This window comes from Balaenoptera borealis (assembly GCF_965194805.1).
Source record: "Balaenoptera borealis genome assembly, chromosome: 1".
In the NCBI taxonomy this organism is placed as follows: domain Eukaryota; kingdom Metazoa; phylum Chordata; class Mammalia; order Artiodactyla; family Balaenopteridae; genus Balaenoptera; species Balaenoptera borealis.
The window spans coordinates 31495202-31520986 of NC_138860.1; the positions used below are offsets into that span (position 1 = coordinate 31495202).

Below are 25785 nucleotides of genomic sequence, written 5' to 3' on the forward strand. Positions count from 1 at the left end.
TTTGGTAACCACAAATCTGATCTCTTTTTCTATGAGTTTTTCTGTTTGTTTTTGCAATAAAATTGCCCTAGAACACTTTTAATTCCTGTTACACAACATAATGATTCAATATTACTATACATTTCAAAATGATCACCATGGTAAGCCTAGTTATGATATGTCACTGTGCAAAAATATTATATAGTTATTGACTATATGTCCCACACTGTACATTTCATACCCGTGACTCATTTGTTTTGCAACTGGAAGTCTTTAAGCCTTTATCCCCTCACCTATTTCTTTTTTCCCTCTACCCTCCTCCACTCCAGCAACCACCTATTTGTTCTCTGTATCTACAATTCTATTTCTGTTTTGTTATATTTGTTGATTTGTTTTGTTTTTTAAATTCCACATATAAGTGAAATTATACCTGACATCCATGTTTTAACTATAAAATAATAGATATAGGCGTTCTAGCAGTAAGTAAGGCAAACTCCTTATTTGACTTTATTTTTTTCTCATAAAATTATTGAGTATTGTTGTCAAGAAGAAGGCAGCCAAGGGTTCTGATTTCCTTGGCATGAGAATTTTGTTTTCATGAGGAAAACAAAATTGTGGGGGAGATAAAAGACACAGTTATTGGATGAGAAGTTATACATTTGTATATCTAGGTTTGGACCTACTTTGCTTAGGGATTTTGTATAAACTCAATCATTATGCATCCTAATTTCTCTTTTAAGAGTAGAGTAGAATGAGTGAATAGTTGCACTAAACTTGGTGCAGAGAACTTTTTTTGTAGACAGATCAGTGAAAGGGAGGTGATTTTTGCCAAATCCCCATCTCCAGCCTTCTACATGTAAAGGGTGAATCAGAAAAGTCACAATGAATTTTTCCTTATTTAGACCTAACTGTTCAGTAGGCTGGAAAGATCAATATGGCTGTTCAAATGCTTTTGAAAAAATAAAATAGATATTAGCTTTGTAGTGCCTTGAATTGTCAGCACCAGGAAAGGTGGAAAGAGTTAAAGGAGGAGTTTCTTTTTTCCCTTTTGCCTTCTACAATTTACTCATTGATCTCAAAAGAATTCTAAGAAATTGAAATTTAAAAATCAATCTGTGAAATAAGGAGAAAAAGGTCAGGATCAGCAGCAGCAAAAACCAATTTATAACTCTGAAAAACATGAAACATAAGGCAGATAGCCAAATCATCGTATCTTTATTTTTAGTGTGTGTATCTGAAGTAGGTAATCCTTCATCATTGGCATGATTATACTTTTGTCCTTTTAAAGTGCTTTTGTCTTGTCTTCAGGTTATAATCCTTTAAAAAATTGTTTTAAATGGGAGCCACAGACAGGGTATTAATTCTTACACTAAGCAGGCTGGATTAACCTAGGCTAAGCAGTAATCATATATACGGTGGTGATGACCACAGGTCATTATTTTGATTACACTTGCTAAAACAATATTGAAATCATTTCAGAGATATCTCTGAGCATCCATTTTACAAAAGAAGTTGTCATAAAGTAAATTACTTAAGTAATATATATTGATATCACATCATTAAAATAGGTGTTTTTAGCCCTTCTGCCCACACTTAATCCAAAGCCCTCATGTTTCCTCTCAGTGGAAACAGAATACAGCTATTGCTTGTGGCTCCAAAAATAACACTCCATGCACTGACAATTAGGTCCTGTCTGGACCAGCACTCTCAACCAGGATTTTCTGAGAATATTAAACCCTAATTGCCTGAAGGTTCCATTTTATGTGATAGATTAACTTCAGAATACCACTAGTCCACTACCAACTTTGAGAGAATTGAGAAGATAATCACTAACATCATATTCTGAAGGCCTTAATTCTCTTATGGAGTCTCTTATGGGAAAGGAGGCTGGGTAGGGTATTACTTCATTTGGCATTGTCCTTTGCATTTTTATGAAAGAATAGTCCAACCTAGGGGAACCTATACATCAATGAAACCACTGGACAAACCTCTTTTTCTAGTCCTTGGAAAGGATCTCACAGCTCTGACTCCTGGGCCCTGGCAAGAATGTTCAAATTCTAGGTCTTCAAGCATACAGATCGGCAAAGAGTTTCCTGTTGCTTCCAGGTTGGGAAACAGTGCAACACAGGGTGAACACAGATCTTTTCTTGTCTCCCTAACTCAGAAAGTTTTTCTACCTTAATCAATGCTGCAAGGACACTTGTCTCTTAAATTTCTTACTCAGTGCACCTTCCCTTCTGGTCTTAAATCTCTTGACTGTTTTCTGTATCTGAAGCCTTCCTGATAGTGATGGGATTCAGAGAACTTAACCTTATATTTATAGCTCTAGCCAGGCTAAGGGGACAGAAAGAACAAAGAAAGTTAGTGTGAGATTGATCAAAAGGACCAGCTCTTGCTATCTTAACTACTTGTTACTTTACCACATAATGCTTTATATTCTGAAATCAGGATTCCACTTCACTTAAGAAGACCCTGGGAAGTATGACTTAAGGGCAATATTCATAATAGTACTTAATAGTTTTTGAAACATTGCTTTACATATATATCTCATTGAATATGAGAGGTAAGTAACATTATCTCCATTTAATGAATAAGGACACAAAGGCTTAAAAATAGATGACTTCCTCAGGATTATTTAACTAATATGCCACGTAGCTGAGTATTAAACTTAGCCCCGTTTTGTTATTTCACACTTGGCCCAGACTGAATAGCATCCTCTCTTACCTCTAGACACTTTGCTAACTCTGGATCTTTATATGTTCAAATTAATTGTGATAGTGTTGCCTGACTTTTTGCCTCCTTTGTTCAGTTCCACTGTTCCTGACATTGTTTCCACATTATGCCAAACGTTGTTATGGAAATTTTGTAATGATGAGACCTTGTAAGAAGAACTTTTAGAACATTCTTTAAGAATCTCTGTAGATACTTAAAGTAGAAATAATGAATGCATGATGATATCTTTCATTAAATGATAAAACATGGCATCAGTATTCCTGTGTTTACTTTTATTAGGTGGATTTCTGTACTGCTACTCACCTTAATCCCTAGTCAAAGATATGACTTATCTAGGCTTGATGATATAAGAAATTTTTAATTAGGCTGAGAGGAAGAAAGGCAGGAGTAAAATAAATTCAGGATTTTATTGTCTTTTTCTCTATTTAAACATGAATGTTAAACTTCAGTACAATATATTAATGACATTCTTGGTCACAAATACAGCTGTTTATGAGATGTGGATGGATAGACTTAAGTGCATTTTATAGTTTGTAAATAACTTTGTGGTGAAAGTAAATTATAACTTAAATAACATTTATATTTTAACATGCACTCCAAAATGAATCTGCTGTCTCCTAAATGATATTCCATCTTCCCTCTGTAGCCATTTTTATCTCTGTCATTCATAAATTCATCCAGATCTTTTTTTAATGACAGTGTAGTTCATTTACAACATCATATTAGTTTCAGGTGCACAACATGGCACTTCAAAATTTTTATAGATTATACTCTATTTAAATTCACCACAAAATAATGGCTATATTTCCCTGTAGACTATCCATTTTATACATAGTAGTTTTTACTTCCTGGTCCCCTACCCCAACCTGCCTCTTCCCTCCTACCTCTCCCAAATAGTAACCAACAGTTTTTTTTCCATACCAGTGAGGCTGTTTCTGTTTTACTATATTCATTTGTTTGTTTTAATATGTAGATTCCACATATAACTGATAATATAACAGTATTTGTCCTTGTCTGTCTGAATCATTTCACTAAGCATAATACCTTCCAGGATCTAACTATGTTGTTGCAAATGGCAGAATTTCATTCTTTTTTATGGCTGAGTAGTATTCCATTGTGTTGATTTTTTTTTTTTTTGGTGTGTGTGTGTGTGTGTGTGTGTGTGTGTGTATCTCACATCTTCTTTTATTATTCATTTTTTGATGGACTCTTAGGTTGCTTCAATTTCTTGGTTTTATAAATAAGGCTGCTATGTATATTGCAGTGCATGTATCTTTTTAAATTACTGTTTTTGTGTTTTTTGGATATACACCCAGGAGTGGATATGCTGGATCATATGGTAGCTCTATTTTTAGTGTTTTGAAGCATCTCCAGACTTTTATGCATAGTGGCCGCCCCATTTACAATCCCACCAACAGTGTACAAGGATTCCCTTTTCTTTATATCCTGGCCAACATTTGTTATTTGTGGTCTTTTTGATGATAGCCATTCTAAATGTGTGAGATGATATTATCATCATGGTTTTAATTTGCATTTCTCTGATGATTAACAATGTTGAGCATCTTTTCATATGCCATCTGTATGTCTGCTTTGGAAAAATGTCTATCCAGGTTCTCTACCCATTTTTTAAAATGGATTGTTTATTTTAATTAATTAATTAATTAATTTGCACCAGGTCTTAGTTGCAGCAGGCAGACTCTTTAGTTGCAGATTACAGGCTCCTCAGTTGCGGCTCTCCAGCTCCTTAGTTGCAGCACATGGGCTCCTTAGTTGCAGGACATGAACTTTTAGTTGCAGCATGCATGTGGGACCCAGTTCCCTGACCGGGGATCCAGGCCCCCTGCATTGGGAGCACAGAGTCTTATCCACTGTGCTGCCAGGAAAGTCCCAAGTAGGTTGTTTATTTTTTTGATGTTGAACTGTATGAGTTATTTTTATATTTTTAATATTAACTCCTTATCAGATATATCACTTCAAATGCATTCTCCCATTAAGTAAGTGGCCTTTTTGTTTTGTTAATAATTTCCTTTGCTGTGCAAAAGCTCTTTACTTTGATGTAGTCCCCTTTGTTTATTTTTGCTTTTGTTTCCCTTGAGAGATAAGACATACTTAATAAAACTATAACTAACACTGATGGCAAAGAGCTTATGGCCTGTGCTTTCCTCTAGAAGTACTATGGTTTTAGGTGTTTCATTTAAATTTTTAATCCATTTTGAATTTATTTTTATGCTTCATGTGAGAGTAGTCCAGTTTGATTCTTTTGCATTTAACTGTCCAGTTTTCCCAACACCATTTATTAAAAAGGCTGTCTTTTCCCCACTGTATATTCTTGCGTCCTTTTCTGTAGATTAATTGCCCATATAAGTGAGGGTTCATTTCTATGCTCTCTATTCTGTTCTAGTGATCTATGTGACTGGTATTGTGCCAGCAACATACTGTTTCGATGCCTGTAATTATGTAGTATAGTTTGAAGTCAGGAAATGTGCTACCTTCAGCTTTGTTCTCCTTTCTAAAGCTTGTTTTGGCTTTTGGGGGTCTTTGTGTCTCCATACAAATGTTAGAATTATTTGTTCTAGTTCTGTGAAAAATGCAATATGTCCACCAGAGGGCAGACAGCAGAAACAAGAAGAACTACAGTCTTGCAGCCTGTGGAACAAAAACCACATTCACAGAAAGATACACAAGATGAAAAGGCAGAGGGCAATGTACCAGATGCAGGAACAAGATAAAACCCCAGAAAAACAACTAAATGAACTGGAGATAGGCAACCTTCCAGAAAAAGAATTCAGAATAATGACAGTGAAGATGATCCAGGACCTCAGAAAAACAATGGAGGCAAAGATCGAGAAGATGCAAGAAATGTTTAACAAAGACCTAGAAGAATTAAAGAACAAACAAACAGAGATGAACAATACAATAACTGAAATGAAAATTACACTAGAAGAAATCAATAGCAGAATAACTGAGGCCGAAGAACGGATAAGTGACCTGGAAGACAGAATGGTAGAATTCACTGTTGTGAAACAGAATAAAGAAAAAAAATGAAAAGAAATGAAGACAGCCTAAGAGACCTCTGGGATAACATTAAACGCAACATTCACATTATAGGGGTCCCAGAAGGAGAGAAGAGAGAGAAAGGACTCAAGAAAATATTTGAAGAGATTATAGTCAAAAACTTCCCTAACATGGGAAAGGAAATAACCACCCAAGTCCAGTAAGCGCAGAGAGTCCCATACAGTATAAACCCAAGGAGGAATCACACCGAGACACATAGTAATCAAATTGGCAAAATTAAAGACAGAAAAAAATTATTGAAAACAGCAAGGGAAAAACAACAAGTAACATATAAAGGAACTCCCATAAGGTTAACAGCTGATGTCTCAGCAGAAACTCTACAAGCCAGAAGGGAGTGACATAATATACTTAAAGTGATGAAAGGGAAGAATCTACAAACAAGATTACTCAACCCAGCAAGGATCTCATTCAGATTCGATGGAGAAATCAAAAGCTTTACAGACAAGCAAAAGCTAAGAGAATTCAGCACCACCAAACCAGCTCTACAACAAATGCTAAAGGAACTTCTCTAAGTGGGAAACACAAGAGAAGAAAAGGACCTACAAAAACAAACCCAAAACAATTAAGAAAATGGTCATAGGAACATACATATCGATAATTACCTTAAACGTGAATGGATTAAATGCTCCAACCAAAAGACACAGACTTCCTGAATGAATACAAAAACAAGACCCATATATATGCTGTCTACAAGAGACCCACTTCAGACGTAGGGACACATACAGACTGAAAGTGAGGGGATGAAAAAGATATTCCATGCAAATGGAAATCGAAAGAAAGCTGGAGTAGCAATACTCATATCAGATAAAATAGACTTTAAAGAATGTTACAAGAGACAAGGAAGGACACTACGTAATGATCAAGGGATCAATCCAAGAAGAAAATATACCAATTATAAATATATATGCACCCAACATAGGAGCACATCAATACATAAGGCAACTGCTAAAAGCTCTAAAAGAGGAAATCGACAGTAACACAATAATAGTGGGGGACTTTAACACCTCACTTACACCAATGGACAGATCATCCAAACAGAAAATTAATAAGGAAACACAAGCTTTAAATGACACAATAGAGCAGTTAGACTTAATTGATATTTATGGGACATTCCATCCAAAAAATGCAGATTACACTTTCTTCTCAAGTGCGCATGGAACATTCTCCAGGATAGATCACATCTTGGGTCACAAATCAAGCCTCAGTAAACTTAAGAAAATTGAAATCATATCAGGCATCTTTTCTGACCACAATGCTGTGAGATTAGAAATGAATTACAGGGAAGAAAACATAAAAAACACAAACACATGGAGCCTAAACAATACGTTACTAAATAACCAAGAGATCACTGAAGAAATCAAAGAGGAAATCAAAAAATACCTAGAGACAAATGACAATGAAAATACAACGATCCAAAACCTATGGGATGCAGCAAAAGCAGTTCTAAGAGGGAAGTTTATAGCTATACAAGCCTACCTCAAGAAAGAAGAAGAATCTCAATTAAACAACCTAACCTTATACCTAAAGGAACTAGAGAAAGAAAAAACAAAACCCAAAGTTAGCAGAAGGAAAGAAATCATAAAGATCAGAGCAGAAATAAATAGAAACAAAGAAAACAATAGCAAAGATCAATAAAACTAAAAGCTGGTTCTTTGAGAAGATAAAATTGATAAACCATTAGCCAGACTCATCAAGAAAAAGTGGGAGAGGACTCAAATCAATAAAATTAGAAATGAAAAAGGAGAAGTTACAACAGACACCGCAGAAATACAAAGCATCCTAAGAGACTACTAAAAGTAACTCTATGCCAATAAAATGGACAACCTGGAAGAAACGGACTAATTCTTGGAAAGGTATAACCTTCCAAGACTGAACCAGGAAGAAATAAAAAATATGAACAGACCAATCACAAGTAATGAAATTGAAACTGTGATTAAAAATCTTCCAACAAACAAAAGTCCAGGACCAGAAGGCTTCACACGTGAATTCTATCAAACATTTACAGAAGAGCTAAAACCCATCCTTCTCAAACTCTTCCAAAAAATTGCAGAGGAAGGAACATTCCCACACTCATTCTATGAGGCCACCATCATCCTGATACCAAAACCAGACAAAGATACTACAAAAAAAGAAAATTACTCTCTGAAGAATATAGATGCAAAAATCCTCAACAAAATACTAGCAAACAGAATTCAACAACACATTAAAAGGATCATACACCATGATCAAGTGGGATTTATCCCAGGGATGCAAGGATTCTTCAATATATGCAAATCAATCAATGTGATACACCATATTAAGAAATTGAACAATAAAAACCATATGATCATCTCAATAGATGCAGAAAAAGCTTTTGACAAAAATTCAACACCCATTAATGATAAAAACTCTCCAGAAAGTAGGGATAGAGCGAACCTACCTCAACATAATAAAGGCCATATACGACAAACCCACAGCAAACATCATTCTCAGTGGTGAAAAACAAAGCATTTCCTCTAAGGTCAGGAACAAGAAAAGGATATCCACTCTCACCACTATGATTCAACATAGTTTTGGAAGTCCTAGCCATGGCAATCAGAGAAGAAAAAGAAATAAAAGGAATCCAAATTGGAAAAGAAGTAAAACTGTCATTGTTTGCAGATGACATGATACTAAGAGAATCCTAAAGATGCCACCAGAAAACTACTAGAGCTAATCAATGAATTTGGAACAGTTGCAGGATACAAAATTAATGCAGAGAAATTTCTTGCATTCCTATGTACTATGGATGAAAAATCTGAAAGAGAAATTAAGGAAACACTCCCATTTACCATTGCAACAAAAAGAATAAAGTACCTTGGAATAAACCTCCTAGGGAGACAAAAGACCTGTATGCAGAGAACTATAAGATACTGATGAAAGAAATTAAATTTGATACAAACAGATGGAGAGATATACCATGTTCTTGGATTGGAAGAATCAACATTGTGAAAATGACTATACTGCCCAAAGCAATCTACAGATTCAATGCAATCCCTACCAAATTACCAATGGCATTTTTTACAGAACTAGAACAAAAAATCTTAAAATTTGTATGGAGACACAAAAGACCCTGAATAGCCAAAGCATTCTTGAGGGAAAAAAGCGGAGCTGGAAGAATCAGGCTCCCTGACTTCAGACTATACTACAAAGCTACAGCAATCAAGACAATATGGTACTGGCACAAAAACAGAAATACAGATCAATGGAACAAGATTGAAAACTCAGAGATAAACCCACGCACCTATGGTCAACTAATCTATGACAAAGGAGGCAGGGTTATACAATGGAGAAAAGACAGTCTGTTCAATAAGTGGTGCTGGGAAAACTGGACAGCTGCATGTAAAAGAATGAAATTAGAACACTCTGTAACACCGTAGACAAAATTAAACTCAAAATAGATTCAAGACCTAAATGTAAGACCGGACACTATAAAACTCTTAGAGGAAAACATAGGAAGAACACTCTTTGGACATAAATCACAGCAAGATCTTTTTTGATCCACCTCCTAGAGTAATGGAAATAAAAATAAAAATAAACAAATGGGACCTAATGAAACTTAAAAGCTTTTGAACAGCAAAGGAAACCGTAAACAAGACGAAAAGACAACCCTCAGAATGGGAGAAGATATTTGCAAACGAGTCAACGGACAAAGGATTAATCTCCAAAATATATAAACAGCTCATGCTGCTCAATATTAAAAATACAAACAACCAGTCCAAAAATGGGCAGAAGGCCTAAATAGACATTTCTCCAAAGAAGACATACAGATGACCAAGAAGCACATGAAAAGCTGCTGAACATCACTAATTATTAGAGAAATGCAAATCAGAACTACAATGATGTATCACCTCACACCAGTTAGAATGGGCATCATCAGAAAATCTACAAACATCAAATGCTGGAGAGGGTGTGGAGAAAAGGGAACCCTCTTGCACTATTGGTGGGAATGTAAATTGATACAGCCACTATGGAGAACAGTATGGAGGTTCCTTAAAAAACTAAAAATAGAATTACCATATGATCCAGCAATCCCACTACTGGGCATATACCCAGAGAAAACCATAATTCAAAAAGACACACGCACCCCAATGTTCATTGCAGCACTATTTACAATAGTCAGGTCATGGAAGCAACCTAAATGCCTGTCGACAGATGAATGGATAAAGAAGTTGTGGTACATATATACAATGGAATATTACTCAGCCATAAATAGGAACGAAATTGGGTCATTTGTTGAGACATGGATGGATCTAGAGCCTGTCATACAGAGTGAAGTAAGTCAGAAAGAGAAAAACAAATATCGTATATTAATGCATATATGTGGAACCTAGAAAAATGGTAGAGATGAACCAGTTTGCAGGGCAGAAATTGAGACACAGATGTAGAGAACAAACTTATGGACACCAAGGGGTGAAAGCAGTGAGGGGTGGGTGTGGGGGTGGGATGAATTGGGAGATTGAGATTGACATGTATACACTGATGTGTATAAAATTGATGACCAAAAAAAAAAAAAGAAGCAGATGAAAACATTCAGACCACTGGGCAGAGCCAGCATCAGAACAAAGATCTTGGAAAAAAAATGCAATATGTATTTTGATAGGGGTTGCATTGAAGCTGTAGATTGATTTGGATAGTATAGTCATTTTAGCAATATTAGTTCTTCCAGTCTAAGACCATGGTATATCTTTCCATCTGTTTGTGTTTTATTTTCTTTCATCAGCATCTTACAGTTTTACGATTACTGGTCTTTTACCTCTTAGATTTATTCGGAGGTATTTTTTTATTCTGCTGCAATTGTAAATGGGATAGTTTTCTTAATTTCTCTGATAGTTTGTTGTAAATTTATAGAAATGCAATAGATTTCTATATGTTTATTTTAAATTCTGCAATTTTACTAAATTCATTGATGAGTTCTAATTGTTTTTTCATGGCATCTTTAGTATTTTCTATATATAGTATCCTGTTTTCTGAAAACAATAACAGTTTTACTTCTTTTCCAGTTAGAATGCCTCTTTTTTCTTGTCTGACTGCTGTGGCTAAGACTTCCAATACTATGGTGAATAGAATTGGTGAGAGTTCACATTCTTTTCTTGTTTGTGATCTTACAGGAAAGAAGTTCACGTTTTCACCCTTGAGTATGATGTTAGCTGTGGGTTTGTCATATATGTTTTTTATTATGTTGAGGTTTGTTCCCTCTATACCCACTTTGTTGAGAGTTTTTTTTTTATCATAAAGGGATATTGAATTTTGTCAAAAGCTTTTTCTGCATCTGTTGAGATAATCATATAATTTTTATTCTTTAATTTGTTAATGTGGTATATCACATTGATTAATTTGCAGATTTTGTACCATTCTTGATACCTTGGGATATATTTCACTTGATCATGATGTATGATGTTGTTAATGTATTATTGAATTTAATTCTGTTTCTTAATATATTGTGGATTTTTGCATCTGTGTTTTATCAGTGATATTGGCCTGTAATTTTATATTTTTGTGGTATCTTTGTCTGGTTTTGTTATCGGAGTGATGCTGGTCTCAGAGAATGGTTTTTGAAGCATTTCTTCCTCTGCAATTTTTTGGAGTAGTTGGAGAAGGATAGGTGTTAACTCTTCTTTAAATGTTTGGTAGAATTCACTTTTGAAGCTATCTTGTACTGGACTTTTGTGTTTTGGGATTTTTTAGATTACTGATTCAATTTCTGTACTAGTATTTGGTCTGCTTATATTTTCTATTTATTCCAGACTCGGTCTTGTGAGATTGCACACTTCTAGGAATTTGTCCATTCCTTCTAGGTTGTCCATTTATTGGCATACAATTTTTCATAGTTTTCTCTTATGATCATTTTTTTCCCTGTGGTGTCAGTTGTAATAACTTCTTTTTCATTTATGATTTTATTTATTTGGGCCCTCTTTTTTTTCTCATGAGTCTGGCTAAAGTTTTATCGATTTTGTTTATCTTTTCAAAGGACCAGTGCTTAGTTTCATCAATCTTTTCTCTACCTTTTATTTTCTTAGTCTCTATTTCATTTATTTCCACTCTGAATTTTATTATTTCTTTTCTTTTATTAACTTTGGGTTTTGTTTTCTTCTTTTTCCAGTTCCTTTAGGTATAAGTTTATGTTGTTTATTTCAGATTTTTCTTGTTTCCTCAGGTAGGCTTGTATTACTATAAATTTCCCTCTTAGAACTTCTTTCTCCAAACCATAGGTTTTGGATCATTGTGTTTTTATTTTTATTTTATTTTTTTGTCTCCAGGTATTTTTCAAATTTCCCCTTCGATTTCTTAAGTGACTCATTGGTTGTTCAGTAGCATATTGTTTAGCCTCCATGTATTCATGTTTTCTGCAGTCTTAACTTTTTTATTTGATTGGTTTTTTGTAGTTGCTATCTAGTATCATAATGGTGTGGTCAAAAAAAATGCTTGATATGATTTTAATATTCTTAAACTTACTGAGACTTGTTCTGTGGCCCAGCATGTGATCTGTCCTGGAGAATGTTTCATATACACTTGAAAAAATGTGCATTATGCTGCCTCTGGATGGAATTTTCTTTATTTATCTATTAACTCTATTTTGTCTAAGGTGCCATTTAAGGCCAGTGTTTCCTTCTTGATTTTCTGTCTGGATAAACTGTCCATTGATGTAAGTGGGGTTTAAAGTCCCCTAATATTATTGTGTTACTGTCAATTTCTTCCTTTATGTCTGTTACTATTTGCTGTATGTATTTAGGAGGTCCTATGTTGGGAACATACACATTTACAGTTGTTATATCTTCTTGGATTGATGCTTTTATCATTATGCAATGTCCTTCTTTGTCTCTTGTTACAGTGTTTGTTTTGAAGTCTATTTTGTCTAATATAATCACTGCTACTCCAACTTTCTTTACCTTTCAGTTTTCTTCGAATACCTTTTTCCATCCTCTCACTTTGACTCTGTCTGTGTCTTTAGATCTGATGTGAGTTTCTTGTGGGCAGTGTATATGTATGTATGTATATGGGTCTTGTTTTGTATCCATTCAGCCACTCTACGTCTTTTGAATGGAGCATTTAGTTCATTTACATTTAAAGTAATTATTTTTAGGTGTGTACTTATTGCCATTTTGTCAATTGTTATTGGGTTGTTTTTGTAGTCTTTTTTTCCCTTCTTTTGCTGTCTTCCCTTCTGATTTAATTACTATGTTTAGTGTTATGTTTGGATTCCTTTCTCTTATTGTGTATGTGTATCTATTATAGATTTTTGGTTTGTCTTTACCAGATCATTTGTATATAGCAAGCTGTTCATATATGTGATTGAGTTGATGATCTCCTAAGGTCAAACACATTTTACCAACCTTGAGTTTTTACAGCACCCCCCCCACACATTTAATAATTTTTGACATCTTATTTTACATTATTTTTGTTTTATGTATCCTCTTACTACTTATTGTGGACATAGATGATTTTACTGCTTTTGTCTTTTCACCTTCCTGCTGGCTTTATAATGGTTGATCTCCCATCTTTATTGAATATTTGCTTTTACCAATGAGATTTTTCTTTTCATAATTTTCATGCTTTTAGTTGTAGTCTTTTATTTCCTGCTTAGATGTGTTCCTTTAACATTTCTTTTAGAGTCAGTTTAGTGGGGCTAAACTCATTTAGCTTTTGCTTGTCTGTAAAACTCTTTATTTCTCCTTAAAATCAGAATGATAGCCTTCTGGGTAGATGATTCTCAGTTATAGGTCTTTTCCTTTCATCACTTTAAATATATCATGCCATCACTTCTGGCCTGCAGAGTTTCCACTGCAAAGTCAGCTGATTGTCTTATGGCAGTTCCCTTGTATGTAACTGGTTGTTTTTTCCTTGCTGTTTTTAATATTCTCTCTTTACTGTGTGTCTTGGTATGGTCCTCTTTGGGTTGATTTTGTTTTGGACTCTGTGTTTCCTGGTAATGGATTTCTGTCTTCTTTCCCAGGTTAGTGAATTTTCAGCTATCATGTCTTCAAATATGTTCTCTGCTCCTTTCTCTCTCTTTTTTCCTCCTTCTGTGATCCCTATAATGCTAATATCAGTATGCTTGATTTTTGCCAGTGGTTTCTTAAGCTGTCCTAATTTTTTTTTTTTTTTCCTTTCAGCTTAGGTGACTTGCACTACTCTCTTCCAGTTCACTGACCCATTCCTATGTGTCATCTGGTCTACTTTTGATTCCTTCCAGTGTATTTTTTACTTTAGTTACTGTATTCTTTAGCTTTGTTTTGTTCTTCTTTATATTTTCTAAATCTTTGTTAAACTTTCACTGTGTTTACCCATTTTTCTCCCAAGTTCTCTGAGCATCTTTATGATTATTATCATGACAGTTTATTGGGTAGATTACTTATCTCCACTTTGCTTAACTCTTCTTCTGGGCTTTATGTTGTTTTTTTGTTTCAAAAATATTCTTCTGTCATTTCATTTTGCCTGATTCCCAGTTTTTATTTCTGTGTATTAGGAAGGTCAGTTACATTTCTCAATCTTGGAAATGTGGCCTTATGCTTGAGATGTCATATGGGGTCCAGCAGCACACTCTCCTTTGTTCACCAGAACTGTATGCTCTAGAGGTGCCTTGTATGTGGGCTTCATGGGCCCTTCTGTTGTGATAGGGCCAACTAGTGTGGGCATACTTGTAGGCGTGACTGGCTCCAGGCTAGTTGGTTGCCAGGCCCTGCATAGTCCAGAGACTGTCAACTGCTGCTAGGTGGGACCAGGTTATGAGGTGGCTGACTTTGTGGTCCTGGGAGTCAGAGGTTGCTGTTGGTCCCTGGGGTTGGGGCCAGATCCCTGGACTGCTGGCTGCATGGCCCATTGTGTCTTGGAGCTGGTGTTCACTTGGGGCTGGGCTGGGTCCCAGGGTGTCTAGAGACTGGTGCTGTCTCACTGGTGGGTAAGGTCAGCTCCTGGGGCTAGTGCCCAGTCCACTGGTAGGCAGGACCAAGTATTGAGCCTCCTCGGGAGTGGGGCCAGTTCCTGGGTCTGCAGGGGTTGTTCATTGGGGCCTATGGCTGCTGCCTGCCTTCTGGTGGGTGATGCTGTGTCCCCTGCTGAGCCTGGGGCAGTCCCAGGACTAGTGCCGACCAGCTGACTGGAGGGTCTGGTCCTGGTGCTAATAAGCTAGAGGGAGGACTCCAAAATGGCACTTGCCAGCTCCAGTGTCCTTGTGGTAGAACAAGTTCCCCAAAATAGCTGCCACTGGTGTCTGTTTCCCCAGGATGAGTCCTACTTTCCTCCTGCCTCTCTGGGAGGCTCTCTAAGATCAGCACATTGGTCTGACCCAGGCTACTTTCAAATTACTGCTTCTGCTCTGAGTCTCCAAGCGTGTGAGATTTTGTGTGTGACCTTTAAGAGTGGAGTCTGTATTTCCCACAGCCCTTTGACTCTCCTGAAAACAAGCCGCAGTGGCCTTCAAAGATGAATTCTGGGAGCTCATCTTCCTGGTGCAGGACCCCCGGCCAGGGAGCCTGATGTGGGGCTTGGACCCCTAGCTTCTTGAGGAGAACCTGTGCAATTTTAATTATCCTCTCATTTGAGATTCTCTTCCTTGGGAGTTTTGGTTGCTTACCTGAGAGTATGGGTCTTGACTATACTACGTCTCTGCCTCTCCTACCATTCTCTTTGTGATTCCTTCTTTATATCTTTAGTTATGGAAGATCTTTTCTGCTAGTCTTCAGGTTGTTCTCATCCATAGCTGCTCTGTAAATAGTTGTAATTTTGGTGTGCCCGTTGGAGGAGGTGGGCTCACGGTCTTCCTACTCCTCCATCTTGGCCACACTTTTTAGGCAGTCAGTACTGACTTTTGATTGAGTAACTAGTTCTTCTACATATTGCCTGCCATCCTATAGTATTCATGGCTGACTTCTGAAATGGTGATTTGCAGAGCTCCAAACTGTAAAATCTCTAAAAATAAGAAATGGCTGTTTGAGCATTAGCAAGCCTCCATGGTGTCTCATGGCAGCATTATGATAAACATTTAAGTAGTATTGTTTCATTAATCTTCACCCCTGATAATATGTATACTATTATCTTTTTTTCCATTAAAAAATGAGAAAACTAAGTCTTAGAGTAATAAAGTAACTTACCTGTTCATAGAGCTTGCAGGTAGCACAGCCAGGATCAAACTTAGATCTGACAGTCCTAAGTACATGTTCATAATCACTCTGCTGTTTGGATTGAAACTGAAATATGTTGACAGCTGGAAGCAAATGCATTTGTAAAAGGTCTGGTCAATTTAATCAGCTCATCGGTTTTTGACTGAGATTTGACTCTTTGACTTAAGAAAACTTACCCAGTTCCGAACACTGATGATTATTTCCAGACTTAAGTAATGTTGTAGCTAGAAGAAATCTTACAAATCACCTGCTTCTAACTTTTTATTTTAAGGGTTAATTAAATAAGACTGAGAGAGAGCCTCCGTGACCAAAGGCATGCCCCGTTTTACTGCCCATAGTACACTGTTATGTTATCCCACACTCAAAGTCTCCTCACCTTCAGAAACAGGCTCATGAGTGTGAAAACACATTCTGACCCTGTATAACTCAATATCATCCTTATGAAGATAGATAGATAGATAGATAGATAGATAGATAGATAGATAGATAGATAGATAGATGATAGATAGATAGATAGATAGATAGATAATCTTCTTTGGGGATGCTCGTGATATCTGAGTCTTTTGGCCTTAAATTAAATCGCCCTAAAGAGTTTTAATATTTATTAGAGTTACTTTTTTAGTATCTTTCTGTGTAGCTTGCTTTTTAGTTTGTCTGCTTTTAGCATTCTCCTCATCCATTTTCTGTTGCTTATAGTCAGAAAGCAGATGATCAAGCATGTTAAAACCTGCTTATTATAAAAATAGTCTCTGAGTGAATGCTTAAATAAGTTTAGAATGGTGTGTTTTATATATGTGGCCTTTGTGACTGATTTTAGCTTTTAAAAACTAGATTGTATTGGGTCTTTGTTTTTGTTTTGTTTTGTTGTTTTGTTTGTTTGCTTATTCTATGTCATGATAAGGTTCATGTGTAAATCATATCTGAATTAAGATAAAAACAGCTGAATACATTTTGATGATCACATTTTCAATCTAGAACACAAATCCTATTTTTACATGGAGTTTAAAATTTTTTTCTACTGTGGAACTTAAGGCTCAGGAACATTGAAGATTTTAAAATACAACCACAGAGGTCACTTTTAATTCCCAGTTTCCTAACCTTGCTACTTTGGGATCCAATGAACTGAAAGATGGACCTAAATTCAGCATCCAACCAGAGGTGATGATTGTCACATCCAGGGAGCTTAGGTGATTAAAGTGGGAGTCAGAGAGGTTTCCATGTCCATCTAAGCTGGCCTAGTTTAAACCATTAAGCTGATGATAAAAGGGTTTACAGGCTGATACTAGGCAAGGCAAAGCAGCTTATTCCTCATTTCTGAGCATTGTGTCAGGTAAATGAAGGACAAACAACAACAAAATAAAAAGCCATAAAAGTGTATATTTTTTCATGTTTCTATAATTGGATGAAATATTTTATTACATGTAAAGAACTGAATATTGTTGGGGTCTTTGGGGGGTCTGATTAAAAAAAAAACAGACTTCCTTTCCTAGCTGAATTCTGAACCCACTGAATATCACAACCAAAGAGTAAAGCAGTTAGAGGTCACGGTATCACCTTGATTGCTGACAAAGCTATTATATTGAAGAGTGTTTGTGAACACAGGAGACTTAATCCTAAAACCTAGTCCTTAACAGACTACTCACCCACTGGGGTAGGCCTCTCCAAATCAGCAGATTTGGATATGGGCTTCCCTACAGGAAAGGGATGGGCTCTGTAAGCCAATTTCTCATTCCCAACTCTTTTACCTGATAAGTCAGCCCAGCTCCCCAGAGTGGAGTAAGTTAGGGAACAGAGAGAGGCAGGAGAATTAGGCTAATGGTGCTCCCTCCACATGAAAAAGGAACATGAGGAGTAGAGAATATGCAGCTCAAAGTATCAGGGGTGTGGTGTGTGTAGACATCTGAAGTCCAATATTTATTGTCTGTGTGTGGTGTTTTATATATGCTGTATCATTTAATAAAATACTGTACTCCTCCCACCCCAACCCAACCCTACAAAGGTTGTGGAATAGTTGTTATAAATATTATTATATACATTTTACACATGAGGAAACGAAACCTTAGAGAAGTTGCTTAGCTTGCTCCAAGTGTCATGAATGATAATGAGAAGATTTGAAACCCATTTTCCCACATCTTAGTTTCTCATGTTAATAAATCTGAAAATACTTATCCAGGCAAATAAGATCTCTTCATTGAAAACTGTTCTGAAGCTGTGTTGATTGATGATTACTTGATACAACATTTAGACTGTGATTTTTTAAAACTTTTTATTTTGAAATAATTTCAGATTTACAGAAAAGATGCAAAAATCGTACAGAGAAGTCCCTGTATGCCCTTTATTCAGCTTCCTCTAATTTCATCATCTTATATAATGATAACATAATTTTCAAAAATGGGAAATTGATATTGGTACTACACTATTAACTAAACTACAGACCTTACTCAAATTTCACTACTCACCCATTGTTTTCAATATTGACTGAATTTTTTGAAGGCAGCAAGTGTATTATATTCGTATTCACACCCATAGTGCCCTCTGTAAGTCTGGTCTAGAATCAGTCATAAGTAACTGCTTGTGAGATGAGTAAATGATAGATTTTGAGTTTCATACTATCAATACAACTTGTGTATATTTGTGTGTATATATGTGCCACAGGCTTAGAAGCACATACAAAAGTCTGAAGCTGTGATTTGAATGAATGTTATTCAAAACTAAGTTCCACATTAGACTTGGTAAAGCAAAGCCATTTAAAACTGAAAAATTTTCAAAAACAAAAGAGAATGTACTAATCAGATTGAAAGAAAGATACATACATTGGAAGGTACTAAATTAGCAAAAGGCTATGATGTGACATTCATTTTATTACTTTTGTACATGTGTGTGCATGCATGTAGATTTCATATATCAGTTTAGTAAATGCCTGGGCAAGAGAAGAAGCAGTTGCTGGCAGTCAGTCCTGTATTTCTAGTCAGGTTGTGGAAGTTTATGTTAAACCAAATCATATAAACTCTCTTGTTTGAAGAGGAAATCCAAACTGATGCTTTTAAGTCTTGTATTTTCTTTTGCACTGACTTCAGTAGAGATAACATTAATGAAGTGTGGATCTTGTTATCACAATGTTTTCTGATCATTTATAACCAAAGAATGTGAAACCAGGAGAGAGGCAATATTCCAAGCACAAAATTCTTCTTAAGCTTAATGGACTCTGAAATAGCCACCTTTCTTTCTGTTTTCTCAATCATCTTTTAACCAAACTGAAAATATTAATGTGACAAAGTATAGAAAGACACGAATATGGCATTATTCTTAGTTAGACAAAACAGGTATACAAAATTCTTATGAGGACTGATTTTTCTCAAAAAGTTCAACTTTTAAAACGTTTTAATTATTTTATTATTGTTATTTAGATGGAAGACGTCATAGCACGCATGCAAGATGAAAAAAATGGAATTCCTATTCGTACCGTCAAAAGCTTTCTTTCCAAGATACCTAGTGTCTTCTCTGGTAAGTTTGCACTCAGTGTAACACTATTTTCTCCAGCACTTTTCATATAACTATTTAAAATCTATTCTAGCCATTTACTACTGATGCTCTCTCTAACTCATTATTCAATAATTACTTATAAAAATTCATGTCATGTTCAATATCATGTTGGATACTTGATAGTAAAACAAATCAAAACAGCAAAAAAAAAAAAAAATCATGACCTTACCCAAAATTAGTTGCAAAGACATAATGAACAAACGTGAAATAACAGAAAAAAAAGGAAACTATGAAAATATAGATGTATGAAACAGTGTGATGTAGATTATATACAAAAGTTAGGAAGGTGACAAAAATCAATGAAGAGGCAAGAAAGGGTTCCTGAAGAGCAGTGATAAGCTGAGTTTGAAAAATGAGGAATTATATCAACCTCAAGACCACTACCTCAACCAATTCTACATGCAGAACTGAGAGTGACCAAACTGCTGAGAACAGGTTGGATAGAGGGGAACGAATAGAGTTGGGTCAAGTAAGGAGGGTCCAGGGTCTTTGAAAGCCAACCAAAGAATCTAATTCTGATATAACAGAAAATATGGAGACACCTGCAATTTTTGCAGAGAATGTTATGATGAAAGTGCTTGGGGTGAATTGGTATTCAGTAAGGGTCCTTGTCACTGTGATAGGTATAAGGCTCTTGTAGGAATAGTTTGAATGCTAAGGATCTGATAGCCAGGGAGTGGAGGAATAGAGAGGAAAAAGCATGAGGATTTGGTGAATAACTAGGTATGTAGGATATAAGATGACATGACCCAATGGTTTTTGTTTTTTAATTGGGTGATTGTGAGATATAGGAATTATTATTAGAAATAGGAAAACCCCACAGATTTGGTTGAAAGTGACTAGAGAAGCCCTAGAGAAAATGGATAATAATAAGTTAGAAATATGTGCTCTGGCTCCAGGAGACAGTGAATGGCCAAGCTCTGGGGACTCGGGTGTGCTCTGTCCTTGGATGGCATGGCTTAGAGAAGAGACAGACCAGAAAGACCAAAGCCTTAGCAGCCAGTAAGGAGAGTAAGGAGGCTGGTGCTGAGCATGTGGAGGGGAGGGTGCTTGATGGAATTCATGAACAAGAGTTGTGTGATGCTTTCTTGTGAACAAGGATCAAAAGAAGACCAATGATCAGGAATCCTTCAGCCTTGGTACGATGGTAATAATTAGGACCAGAACACAAATAAGTAGGCGCAGATGTTGATGTTTAATAGCTTCATTGCTCTCAGATGAAAGAGAGAAAGCAATGGAGCAGGCAAGAGCTGCAGTAGCATGACATTTTGCTCTAATAAAACGTATTCTCTTTTTCCTGTTACTGCCTTTCAGTCCCACTTTGTTCCAGTTTCTTGTTCTTCCTTGATGATGCCCTATATTTTCCCATACTCTTCCTTCCTCACTATTCTACTTCCAGACTTCGAGGTCATTCTGGCCATTAAATTCTGTCCATTCTTCAGCAGCTAGCTCAGAGACCTCTTTGAAGAAAACTATCCTGAGTTTTGTTCTCTGTTCTCTCAAAAGACTTGTTATTGTTGTTTTGCCTCCCTGTTAGTAGTTGTTATGCCCCACCTTGCCTTATAGTTATTTTTTTATATGTCCTATATCCTCGAGTAAGTATTAAGCTCCTTGCCATCAATAACTCAGAGAGTTAACTTTACCTCTAAACACAAGTATGAAAACTACTCATATTTTGTCAACCAATGAAAAAGAGAACTTATCTCTTTAAAATACTTCAATACTGGTGTTGCAAACTGAAATACATTCACAATCCAGACAAATAAATTCACTAAGTTGCCCATCTGAACTGGGAGCTGTGGTCAATTAAATAGTGCATAGCCCATCCAGAGGCATTTTAATTCAGGAATTTAATGGCTGAACGCAAAAGGATTGCCCATCAGTTTAAGCTGAGCTTCAGGTTAGAGTTACCTGCTCTAATGGTAAATCTAAAATTTTGGTTGAGTTCTTCAAGTAATAATGCCTCATACAATTCCAATACAATTCCAATATAGCATTGTATTGGAAGAACCCTTGATTGACAATATTAAGGTCTTAATTAAAAAGTAAGAATGAGATTGAACCATGAAGTGCCTGATATTATTTTAATGTTCATTAACATAAACGAACAATGTTAGCTGTGAAATAAAGAGAATATCAATGACATTTTTCATATTACTGTAATTAGTTTCTAATTATCATTCAGTGTTTCCTAGAAACTTTTAGGAGCTCTCTGCCTCACAGGTTCAATTAGATGCTTTGCTGTGGATTTAATATTTATGTCTAGTATTATGTCTAGTATTTTACCAACCTCTTTGTATTAATATCCCCAAATTATAATGGTCTGAATCTCCATCTACTTTACTAGCAGTTTTTGGTCTTTTTTAGTAATTTTCTTCTCCTGCTGTTTCTTATGGCGATTTGGGATTAATCCCTGTGTTCTTTTGTGGCCTGACTTGCTACCCACTGCTTACTTTCCTGCCTTTTTCTGCTTCTTCTTTTTCTTTTTCATGTTCTACTTCAGAGCTGCTAATGAAACAAGGAATCTACTAACTTTAGGCCCTTACTTCAATCAGAAACCAACTGTGATGAGTGATGTAATGTGTGAGAGGAAGGTAGTGTGATTGTTGGGGAAAGGAGTCTATTTTGTTATGGACCATTCCATAAGGGAAAAACTGTCTCAAATACTGTTAACCTAGCTCTTTCAGGTTACCCATTTATGCTCCCTAAAGCCTTGATGAACAAAGCATGGTCCATGAACCAATAGTATCAGCATCACCTGGGAATTTATTAGAAATACAGTATCTGGGCCCACTCCAGACCTACTAAATCCAAATCACAATTTTAACTCTAAAGTTTAAGAGGTACTGCCTTAAGTAGGGCAGCAGGGCCAGACTGGTTTCCAGGCCAGCACTCGTTTTTTACTGGGTGCAGTGGCCAACCTGTTTGTGCAGAGCTTTCTGTTTCCCTTCAAGGGCCCTGATTGTTTTTTCTGCAGTCTGGCCTCAATCAAGCCCACCCCAGTTTGTCTAATGGTTTTTTCTTGTTTTGGTTTTGTTTTGATTCATTTGTTTCGCTTGTGGGAGGGAGAAGGGATTATAAAGGAGAATCTAGCTCCTTCTAGTTCCTTTACTCCAAGCCAAGAGCCTCCTCAACCTCTAAGATTGAGGGATGTTAACAGTTAATGTGGAGGGATGGAAACTATCCAGCTCTACCAGGCAGCACCCATATATAATACACATGTCATGGTGGCCAAGTAATGTTCACATCTGCCTCAGGTGAAAACAGCTGTATTGAGAACATGATGATGCAATTCCATCCTCTCACAACATCTGAGATCCAAACCCAGAATCATGGTATTACATAGATAATATAACTAACAGTGGTTTGGGCTTTGGAGATTTTTTGTTTGTTTATTTTTCCCCACCTCCTGATAAATGCTTTCCTCCAGCTAAACATCCAAGACTTCTCTAATTATTTTGGTTTTGGAGTTGTTAATTTCAGCCTCCTGGTTTCCATGGTCCCAACATCGGATGAAAAATCTTTGGATGAACACTCCATGTTGATCCCTTGAACTATGGGATAGGAGATGTCCTTGGGTAGGACAATGTCCAATCACAACATTGTTTTTCCCCAGAATTGCCTTCTCAACTTGTGAGATAGCTTAGGCAATTCCGTTGGTGTTATATGACTGGACCCCCTCAAGTTCAAGAAATGAAATCAGTGGTGGGCATTTGAATGTTTTCATATTCTGGACATTCAGTATTTCACTTATTCTAGATCATGGTGAAATAAGCCTTTACCCATTGTATGAGTTTAATTTTCTTCAGTGGATTGATTGACTGGGAAGTTACTGTGTTTCCAGATAAGCCACAGCAGGAAATAAAACTGAACGCTCTTCTCAGTTCTTTATAAATAGTGTAGGTTTTCATTAAAATGGTCAGAAATAAATTGGGGGTTGTAAGTCAACCATTCCTGCATTTCATATATTTCTGTCTTTTGTCTTAATAGCTTGAGGACGTTCTCCATCACGAGCACATCGATACTGAAGGAGTTGCATCTTTTTGTTACTGTTCTTTTGCACCTTATTTCCATTCTTCATCTGAATTGATCACCTTTAACATGCTCCCATAAAAATGGCTTGCCACCAATTGGCAAGAGCAAAATTTATAGTCAGAAGAGTTATTTAATAGTCCTTATGATGTGTGGGTTTGGCTAGCCTCAAGTCTTTTCTTCTAACTACTTTATTGAGGTATGATTAAAATAAAAACCTATATACATTTAATGTATTCAACTTGACGAGTTTGGAGATAAGTATAAACAGGTGAAACCATCACCACTATCCATGCCATAAGCGTATCCATCATCCCATAAAATTTGCTTCTGCCTTAATTAATTAATTTTGGGTAAGAACATTTAACATAAGAGCTACCATTTTAGCTAATTTTAAAGTATGCAATACAGTTTGTTAACTATAGGCACTACGCTGTACAGGAGGTCTCTATAACTTTTACATCTTGTGTAACTGAAAGTTGTACCCTTTGACTAATATGTCCCCACTTCCCCATCTCCCAGCCCTTGGCAACCACTATTCTACTCCCTGCTTTTATGAGTTTGACTGTTTTATATTCCTCACATATATGGTGTCATGCAGTATTTGTCCTTCTGTGTCTGGCTTATTTTAGTTGGCATAATGTCCTCCAGATTCACCCATGTTGTCACAAAAGGCAGGATTTCCTTCTTTTTTAAGGCTAAATAGTACTCTATTGAGACTTTAGCCTCAAGTCTTAGGCTCAAGAAAGCATCCTTAATTCTCTAGAATCCACTCAGGCCATTTTTTCCCTCTGTGTTCTATTCTTTCTCTCAGCAAGTTTGATAACAAAGGAAGCCCTAACCAGTAACATGCTGAGCTACTCCAATTACATAGAATACAGGAATTATTATATTTCATATTACTGGATAAGGAATCATTATTCATATTTTATTATTATTTTGGTCCTCTAACAGGGTATACAGTTCTCTGTGATGCCTTGTTCTTTTCAGGCATATAAATGAAACTGAGCAGTATGTATGAGCTTAAAAATTAAGTTGCTTTTAAATGAAATAATTTGAATATGTCCTGCCTCTTATCTTTTATTCTTCCAAAGGTTGTACGAATGTTTATTAGTGTCATGGAGAAATGATCTGTATAGGCTTAAACTTATCTTGTGGGTGGCTGCACGGGTAAGAAAGAAAAGGGGAAACCTTGGTGATATGGACTGGCTGAATGCAAGTTTAATAAGTACATATTTTGCATCTAAAAGTTTTTGAGAACTGCTTTCAGGGTGCCTTATGACTTAAACCTGATTACATATGGAGTTAACTGAAGGACAATAAAAATAGAAATAAATATTATGGAATATTTTTCTGTGAAGACTATAAAACTGTCTAAGTAATTCTAAGATACTTCTAAGAGTCTAAGATGCTCTTTTCTGAAACTGACATCTTACTGTGAAATATTTTTCATCTGTCATTGGAATGGTAGCATGGGTTCTACAGAAATTCAGAGAGAAATAGGTTGCTTTTAAAACAATTGTAAAATATTTTGGCATGAATCATGCTTGTAATATTTTGCTTTTATAATATCCCATTGGTAATTCAAGAATCCAAAGAGGAAATTTATAAGCAATAAATAAGAAAGAAAAAATGTCTAAAAATATTGGCAGTTCTTAAAGTTCAATTCTGAAAAATTAAATTCTTAGAGAAAACAAAAAATGTTAACTAGATTTGCAAGAAACATAAACATTTGCAAAAAGCCAGTCCTTTCTTTGTCATCTTCTTGACATACCTCTCTGACAAAGTCACAAAACAACTGGCACGTGGTAACTACACAATCAGCCAAACTGAGGAACAGAGGGGAAGCTGAACTGTCACATAATCAAACAAGTATTTAAATTATCTTTGCTGTGAAAGATTCTTCACCCCATCTTGGTTGTCACTCTTATTGTAAAATAGCACCATGAAGTGATTAGAAATAGTAAAGAATTCTAATCTCAGCTACTTGGACTCTCTGGCATTTGTTCTAGATAATTCTTTTTCTATAGCTAAATACTACTGGGAAAATGATAAGGTTAGCTATGTATTGGGCTTTCACTGTATTTGTAGATAAATGACTTATTTTATTTTATTTATTTATTTATTTTTATTTATTTATTGGCTGTGTTGGGTCTTCGTTTCTGTGCGAGGGCTTTCTCCAGTTGCAGCAAGCGGGGGCCACTCTTCATCGCGGTGCGCGGGCCTCTCACTATCGCGGCCTCTCTTGTTGCAGAGCACAGGCTCCAGACGCGCAGGCTCAGTA

The 25785-nt window shown here is 36.1% G+C and overlaps 1 protein-coding gene and 1 long non-coding RNA gene across 8 annotated transcripts in view; one reads left to right on the forward strand and one right to left on the reverse strand.

Annotated features, from left to right (window-relative positions):
• LOC309605658 overlaps nt 1-25785 on the reverse strand; it is a 438958-nt gene that overhangs the window by 349682 nt on the left and 63491 nt on the right. The gene's annotated exons all lie outside the window — the stretch shown is intronic.
• The window catches only part of RGS7 (regulator of G protein signaling 7), a 600338-nt gene that overhangs the window by 293273 nt on the left and 281280 nt on the right, over nt 1-25785 (forward strand). For all 7 annotated transcript variants that reach the window (XM_082340984.1, XM_082340986.1, XM_082340980.1 and 4 more), the window contains one exon: nt 19334-19430. In XM_082340984.1, the coding sequence (XP_082197110.1) occupies nt 19334-19430 (97 nt within the window). The remainder of the gene's footprint in view (nt 1-19333; nt 19431-25785) is intronic.